At 37.7% G+C, this 8701-nt stretch overlaps 1 protein-coding gene across 1 annotated transcript; it reads left to right on the top strand.

Moving 5' to 3' along the window:
• Window positions 1–462: 462 nt before the first annotated feature.
• Window positions 463–4223, top strand: Wsck (tyrosine-protein kinase Wsck). Its single transcript, XM_017632322.1, has 2 exons — window positions 463–2444; window positions 2869–4223. The coding sequence occupies exons 1-2, from the start codon at window positions 1182–1184 to the stop codon at window positions 4171–4173; spliced, it is 2568 nt and encodes an 855-aa protein (XP_017487811.1). The 5' UTR covers window positions 463–1181; the 3' UTR covers window positions 4174–4223.
• Window positions 4224–8701: the final 4478 nt, after the last annotated feature.

Genomic DNA, 8701 nt, shown 5'->3' with positions numbered 1-8701 from the left:
GGAACGCAACTAATATAAGCGGTTGTTTAAGTGATGACCTCTTCGTTCGACCCAAATCTCTCACCACCCAGTTATTTTTTTTTTTTTGTTTGGAAACAGGAACTAGTCGCTGGGGTCTAAATTTGGAGAACATTGTGAGTGCGGTAAGAAATCGTAGCTCAATTGGTGGATTTTTTTCTATGGTGACTGCACGCATGTGCACCCGTGCATTGTCTTGATGGAACAGCGCTTTTTTCTTGGCAAAATTTGGTATAGAATCTGTCAAAAATAGTCCCATAGATGACGAACCCCACTTAGCATAACTCTATTAATTCAAATTCGATGAGAAAAAGTTCTTACAGGGTGAATTATTTGCTTTTTTGATAAACTGTTCCCGGTCGCAGCCGCTCCCACATTCTCTCACACTTTTGCGCTCTCTCAGTTAGCCCGCATACATATACTGAGGGTGTCGCGTATTAGTCAGCCATGGCTTCAATGTGTTTTAAGCCGGGCTAAGGTAAAAACAGGTAAAACCTCAAAAAAATGGTGAGTAAAGCAACTCGCAGAGGAATGTGAAAATAAATATAAGCGAATTAAAAAAAATGTACGTTACGATCATAACGGGAGCTCAACATCGATCTCTTTTCTGTGCATACAAGTTAAAGGTTTACCGTGGCACGTAAACAGAATAATATGAAAGTAACAACGATAGTAAGCACCAAAAGCAGCCAGTTAAACACAGTTTTTGCTTTTCAATTCGCCTTTGTCGCTGTGAAACGTTGTCGCTTGTGAGACAAGTAAGTCAGTAAACAAGTGAGCACCGTCTAGTCAATTCGATTACTACATAGCTGTGTGTTTAAATGGAACGTTACTGATTGCTGCTGCTCGCTGGAGATCGTACAATAGTGGACAATGAAGCAGAACACTTGGCGAATGCATGCCATGTAAACCGAACGCGAATTTCAGTAGTAAAATATAATAGAGAAAAACAGCGTTGGAGAAAATTCAAAACATAATTCAAAAGTCTAATAAAAGTAGTACAAAATTTAATTAGTGCGCCAACGGTAGAATAAAGCTTAGGCATAATCGAATTTGATAAAAGTAAAAAAACCTTATTGACCGAGGGTGGCACCCTGAACGCCAAGCGAACGGAGCATTTAATTAGTCAGAATTTAGCAGCGGTGGCGGCAGCAGCATCAAAAATGTTAACATTATTGCTGGAACAATATCAAAGAACGGTACGGTTACAGCGAGGAGAAAATAAAGTTTATAATAGCGACCACCGCCCAGGTAACGCAAATAGCCACACCTGGCGTAGCTGCAACGATAAAAGCAACACCACCAACAACAACAGCAGCAATAGTAGGTTGACGCACTTGTTTACTTATCGTTTTGGCCGCATGTTGCACTTGGCATTGTTTTATTTCGCCACAATCTTAACGCTGGCAAGCACACAAACAACAGAGCAATTGCAAATTGTGCCGATCGCTGGTGAGTCAACGTTTTTCTACGTTGGTTGCTATACTGCACGCACCGATCTCCTGCAGGAATCCATCTATTCGAAGACACCACAGACTTGTGTCGAGATATGCGAGCATCAAAAATTCAGCTACGCTATCTTGTCTGCGGAGCGTTGCTTCTGCACGAACAATGTTCTTTCGAAGGAACGTCAGGATGATAAACTCTGCAACACGCGGTGTTTGGCTAACAAGTCGCAGTATTGTGGTGGCGTTGGTGTGCACAGCTATTATTCAACAATATGGGCCACACAGACGGTACCGCGCAATTTACGCGTGGCAAACGCAACCGAAAACACCATCACAATTGCTTGGGACATGCACGTGTCCCCTAGTAAAGCGTTCGTAGCTGCTGCCGAGGAGGCGGCAATCAAGTCGATGAAAGAGATTACGAATTTCCTCATACGTACACACATACTTCATACATACTCGACACTGCCCTTCTTTCCGCAACCTGAATTCATTGTGCAAGCCATGGAGACAAGCATCGAAATTACTGACCTACATCCGGCCACTGAATACAACATTACAGTTGAGGCAATGTGCGAGCAGGAGGTGTGTGGCAATGACTCTTTACTGGCCAGCACCGAAGTTGGCGTGCCGAGTCCACCTCCATCGCAACCGCGAGTGATACGCACAACTGACTCCACTATGACTATAGAAATTAAGCCTTTGAGGAATGATAACGGCCCGATAACTAAGGTTCTGGTAATTGTCGAACGTTTGGATGACGCGTTGAGTCAAACCTTCGATACCGAGCTTTTGGGCAGCTGGCCGAAGGCGCAAGAAGATGGATTACCATATTATATAGCAGCGCAGTTGGATTACGATGGGCCAGAGGATAACAGCATACGTCAATTTATTGTGGGCGACGGCAAACGTTACGGTCCTTATATAAATGTGCCACTAAACACCACCGGTGTCGATATACATTTTAGTTTGGGCGTGGTAAGTTGGAATCTAGTTATGAGTGCTCATATAACTACAAATCGATGGCTGAGTGGAAGATCGACCTATCTCGGCAGCCAGTTNCTTAGTTTGGGCGTGGTAAGTTGGAATCTAGTTATGAGTGCTCATATAACTACAAATGCACATAGCGGACACATTTTTTAAAAGTATTTTAACTCGAAATTTGCCATTTGGGATGTTTTTTTACTAAAAATGGTACACTTTACTTCCAGCAATAGTTTAAGCAATATTTATCTGCTAAGAAATACATAGTTTTTTGCTTTAACTGACAGCCGGGACATTTTAATTAATAAATTTTTTAAGAACGTGGCGGATATGTGCATACATACATATGGCTTTTTACATAACCACATAAGTATATGTACGTATGCTTGTAGTTTATGTAAATATTTTCTTTTTGCAGATCAGCACATTAAACGGTGTCACCAAGACCCTGTATACCCGTGGCTCGCACGATCAGCACTCAATAACATTGGAAAATTTCACCTATGCCACTTTTGAGCCGGGCCGCGCTTCGATTATTGCGCTGGCCGTCACCTGCACTGTGTTTGCCATTTGTTTTGTACTCAGCGTGTTCACTTATTTTTATCTGCGCTACAAGACCTGCCAGGCGCGCGGCGCAATGAATCGTAATGCCCACGAAATGACCATGCAACAACCGATTATAGAGCGCGAGAACAATGGGTTCATGATGGAGGATGAGTTGCCCCCTGCTGAGAACTTCCGCCAGCAGCTCGATTTACTCATCTCGGCGTTAGACGCGAGTCAGCGACTACCTCGCAATGCGCTGCGCATGAATGTCAATGATGTTATTGCGGAGGGCCGTTACGGAGAGGTGATTACGGGCAAATTCATTTCTACGGCACTGCCGGAAGCCAGCGCTGACTGCCAGTTGCATGTGCTCGCTTTAGACGACTTGCAGGGCAAAGAGCAAGCACATCTACTGCGCGACTTCCGCAATCTTTCTAGGTTGCAGCGGCACGAGCATTTGCTTGACTTCTACGGCATTTCGGCTAGCTCCGATTGGTTCTATTTAGTGTTTGAACATCAAAATGTAAGTCTAAAACGTCGTCTTATCGAGAGCCGACGTGTACCTAGCTCGGCGCCCATGCAACGCATCACGGCACTCTCCGAAGAGCTAGTGCTACAGTGGATCTACGAGATAGCCAGTGCGCTTGAGTATATTAGCAGTTGTAAAGTGGTACACAAGCAATTGTGCTCACATAATATTTTCGTCACAGCTGATGCTAAATTAAAGGTGTCCCTATTCGGTGCAATACCGTTTGTGCAAAACCAAAAGAAAATCGACATTACCCGCTGGTTGGCACCGGAAGCCTTACGCTATCAACATTTTTCCGTCAAATCGGACGTATGGTCATTTGCCTGCGTTGCCTGGGAGTGTTGTACGTTGGGCGGTACGCTATATGCGAATATAACGAACACGCAACAGCTGCTCGAAGCAATTAAGAGCGGTTCGCGGCCGGCACAACCGACTTTCGTCTTTCAGGATTTGTACCAACTGCTGCTGAACTGCTGGCAGCTAGAGCCAAGTGAGCGTATCAATTTCGATGAGATCGCGTATAATGTGCGTCAGTTGATGACGTCACCGCGCCATGCGCTATGCTTTGATCGATCGGCGGAGACGTCCGACAACAGCGTACTCGACACATTGCCATACTACATGCCAATGCTGGAAATGCACAACTAGGATATATTGATGTAGAAAAAGGTGTGTGTACATACTTACATATGTATATAGAAAGTACGATAATATCCCAGATAGGCAACACTTTAGTGTAAGATATGTCTATAGCCTTCGTGCTACGACAAGCTGACAACAATGAACACAAAATCAAAAAACCTGGTTCTCAACTAAGACTAAACTCTCCTGTTCAATTATGTAGTTAGATTCTCTGGTTATTACAAAAACCAAACTTCAAAATACTTTTAGGTTTATTAGCGTCTAATTTAGCTCTATACAAACATAACTTGTATATTTAAGTACCATTTCAGCTGCAATTAAGATATGCCAGTGTTCCCATTTGTAAAAATTTTGATGAAATATTTTTAAATATTTATTTTTAATGTAAAACCAAATATACAAGCAGGCGATAAAAAATATGTATACAAAAAACTTTTCATTTTGGGATTATTTTACGGGGCCTTTCAAAAATTTCCGGACACTTTCAAATATTCACTTTCCTAATTTCAAAAAAGCCAAATTTTGAGTTGTGTCACTTTTGAAGATCGCGTGCGATATGTACTACATTAGGGGGCCCAAAAAGACACACGAAAGTCCACTTTTCCGAGTTTTCTTGCAACCTCAAAATTTTTGAAAATCGAAAGTAAGGAGAAACGTATTTCTTTATTTGGAAATCGGTTGATATTTAACCGCGCCGCCGGGGCTTTTAAGTTTCCCCTATCGACTATACTACGTTATACATATGTATGTATGTATGTATGTACGCACATTAGGATGGTCCGAAAACAGTAAAGTCGGAATTGTAATGCTCTCACCCCCTAGGATTGTTCTATATCGAAAAAAGTATACCCATATTTTTTTATTTTGAAATCAAAAAATATTTAGAGGTCGCTCAAAGCGCTCAAAGTTTTCCATGTATTTTTCTATGGGGAAAAAACTACTTTTCTTTAGAAATGGTATATAATTCTTGAAAATCAATATCTTTCGATCGGAAAACTCTGGTTCTCTTCAGGAGACTTTCAATAATAATACCCAATTATTTATTTAATAATTTTTTAATACTAACAACTTTTTATTGGTCCCCTTTTGCATTTTGCGGGGTTTTGGTGGGTTTTTGGCGGACCTATAAATTATAGTTACAATGAAAAAATGGTTAAATAAACAATTAGGTATTATTACTGGGAGTCTTCTAAAGATAAACCGAGTTTTCAAATAGAAAAATATTGGTTTTCATGAATTCTGTACCATTGAATATGTAAAAAAAATATTTTTTTTTTACGAATAGAAATATGTATGTTTTTTTTTCTTCAGAAATCTGCCAATAATATAATTGTAATGCCAATTTAATTCTAAAATTTTACTAATAATTTTTTTAACATTTTACTAAAAAATATCTACAAGTGCAGTCAGCAAACACTACAGTACAAATGTATAAAAAAAAGAAAAGGAAAACCGAGCAATCGTACTTAAAAATTGGCACTTGAATTCAAAACGAATCGCAGTGGCGGAACGTTAAAAGAAAATTCCAGGGAATTTTTAGTTTACATTTAAATTCATAAATTTTATAAATTAAATTATAGAAATGTCGCACTGACGCCTTTTTTGTGAAAATGAGATTAATTAAATCAAATATCTATACATGTGAATTTTGGTGCCGCAGATGATTTGCACAAATTTTAACTAAAAAGCTTGTAATTCTAACAAAACTTTGCATTTATATATGTAGTTTTATTAGCAGAGTGCACTTTTCTTTTGTTTACAATTTGGTTGTCAAACACAATACAGCTGATCGTTTGACACATTTACCAGTAAAAAATCTTCGGACTAAAATTGGTAACTTCTGACAGACAGAGGACTCTCTCTCTCTTTTGCCCCCTCAATTGTCAGAGAACCGAGTACGGCATCGATTTCCAATAAAATCTGACTAATTCTGAGTCGGACGAGATCACTACTAATATTTTGTGTACATGAACTTATTTTGCTTGTGTTTATGCAAGCAGCATTTGACATTTATTGCGCCAAAACGCGCCGCATTAAAAAATTCTCCCTTCCCTCTCTCGCCTAAAACACCGGTTTCATGCAGCATGGTGACATTGTAGTTTTGGCCAATTTTCTTCTTTTAAATTGTTATCTTTTAACTCTACAAAGGAGGGAATTTGAGAAAAAAGAGAAATCTTTAAGTCATGAGTAAGCAACTTCTTCCGCATTTTACATTCGTTCAAATTCAAAAAATATTTTGAAGACAATCACACAAGGCAATTCATATGAATTCGCCTTGCAAGCACACATTCGAAAATCAATATAGTCGACTGTTTAGAGTTAGGACTAAACAATTTTTACGAAAAACACAAACTAAACAATTTTCGTTTCGCAGCAGACTCTAGAAAATTTGAGATGAACTAAAAATTTTCGCTTTAGACTTGATAAAATTATGATGAAAGAAATATGCATAACTGCCTTCAAAATCATTAATTTAAAATTGTATTTTAGAAGTCCGAGAGAGGTAATAATCAACGGAAGTGAAGTATAAAAAGCCAAAACAAATTTTACAGTTCAGTTGTTTTCCGAAACTTTAGGAGTTGTCCTTAAAAACGTCGGTTCATTGTCGAATATAATATAGAATTAGAATATTTTGTACCTCGAATGAAGTTAGAACCCGTTTTCATGCCGACCAGTATCTCAGTTAAGCAGTTCTAACCTTGGGAAATTGTGCATTTATTATTTAAGAAACAAGAAAAAGTCTTTAGACTATTTCACAGCAGGCTATAGAATTTTCTTTCCGCCCAAAATACACAAGAAGAGTCCGAACACTGGCTCGGATGTTGCAAATTACAAGAACTATTTTTAGAAAGAATTTGAATGTATACAATAATACAATAATTACAACGTCTTATTAATAAAATTGTGTAGCTTATTGATATCTTAGACACGCACACAAAAGATTGATACCGAGACACACATGCAGAAAACAGCTTTGACGAAATTATCGTCGTAAATGCAAAAGGCCCCACAAAAAAAAAAAATGTTATTTTACCCTCTAAAATTAGCATATGGCATGATTTAAAGACAGTCCGTTTAAGGATAGGCTAATGAATTTTGAATCATGAAATCTTTTGCATTAATTTCAACTGGTCCCGCTCGAATACAATTACTTGAAAGTACGCGAACGAAAAATTTGCAGGTTTAAAGTACATCCAAAAGAGTAAAACCGAAATTATGTATAAAAATATTGAAAATTGAAAGTCGGCCTTTATAAATTTGTATGTATGTATTTCAAAAATGGTAGTATTTAGGAACAAAAGTGGCATAACAATTTTTGAAGATAATTGCATGATCTTGAATAAATTTTTTAAATTTTTCGTATAATGGTGGTCCCAACATTCGTAACAATTTCCAGCTCTAGGCGCATTATTGTAGGCTTACGCCCATTTATTAAGTTACAAAAACTTAACAAACTTTCGTAAAAATTTCGAGCATTTTAATTTGATTTTCTAGAAAAAAATTACCACAACTCAAAGTCCCAGCTCCTTCAAACTGGCACTAAAATTGAATGGGCTACAAAACTGTATACTCAAAATATTTCTAAGAAATCTAATTAAAAATCTCGAAATTTTTACGAAAGTTTGTTGGTTTTTTTAATATTGCACAAAGATCGAGACTCAGATTTATACGGTATTTGTTAAATAATGAACTATATTTTTTATAAAAAATAATAATAAAATAAATAGTCAAATCTTGTCAGTATGTGAGTGTCGTATAGTTATGGTGAGCACTGTACCTATTATGTATAGAAGAAAATGCGTTATACTGTCAGCAAAAAATATTAATACAAATCAACGGAATTTTTTAGTAACTTCAAACTTGCACTTATACGAATGAGCTACAAAAATGCTCATGTGTATGCACATGGCCCTTTCTATTTTGAAAAAAAAGAAGAAACGGTTGATTTTTTTTAACCAGTCTTATGTGCATTACGGCGGGTCTATTTGTTTTGACTATAAGTGTATAGCAAGCAGGATTCTACGTGTAATTTTAAGCAAATTTGCCAAAGAAATCTTGGGTCTAAAATCAATTTGGAGTTTGCCAAATTGCGAAAATCGATTTCGAAGAAAATGGAAAATATTTTCACTTCCGCGCCCTCTGGTGGAAGTCATACCAAAAAAACGCTTATAGCATGTTTTTGTCCAAAATTTAAGCACTTCTATACGACACTACAGCAAAATGCTAAGAAACCTATTTTCGCAATTTGGCGAAACTCCAAATTTATTTTAGACCCATGGTTTCTTCGGTAAATTTTCTTAGAATTATTAAAATTGACCCGCCCTAATCTGCATATACATATGAATACTTGTATAAGAACGTATGCTTACAATACGTTTGAATGGGAATGGTAATACGAAAACGATGTGCGTATGTACATATGTAGTAGGGATGTTACGAATATTTGCATTCACATTGGCATCATTTTAAACGAATGTATTGTGAAAGCGAATGTTTCTAGAAAGACTTTTATATTCCTCGAGCTAAAGCGAAG

Source organism: Rhagoletis zephyria, unplaced genomic scaffold (assembly GCF_001687245.7).
Source record: "Rhagoletis zephyria isolate East Lansing unplaced genomic scaffold, Rhagoletis_zephyria_1.1 Rzeph_scaffold_09938, whole genome shotgun sequence".
In the NCBI taxonomy this organism is placed as follows: domain Eukaryota; kingdom Metazoa; phylum Arthropoda; class Insecta; order Diptera; family Tephritidae; genus Rhagoletis; species Rhagoletis zephyria.
Note: the sequence above shows the minus strand (reverse complement) of the source record. Positions and strands in the feature narration are given on the sequence as shown.

Bases quoted from the DNA above. Each gene is read 5' to 3' on its own strand.
- Wsck (XM_017632322.1), top strand. From the start codon at position 1,182: ATGTTAACATTATTGCTGGAACAATATCAAAGAACGGTACGGTTACAG. The intron at 2,445-2,868 runs GTAAGTTGGAAT...TTCTTTTTGCAG, and splicing joins TACATTTTAGTTTGGGCGTG to ATCAGCACATTAAACGGTGT.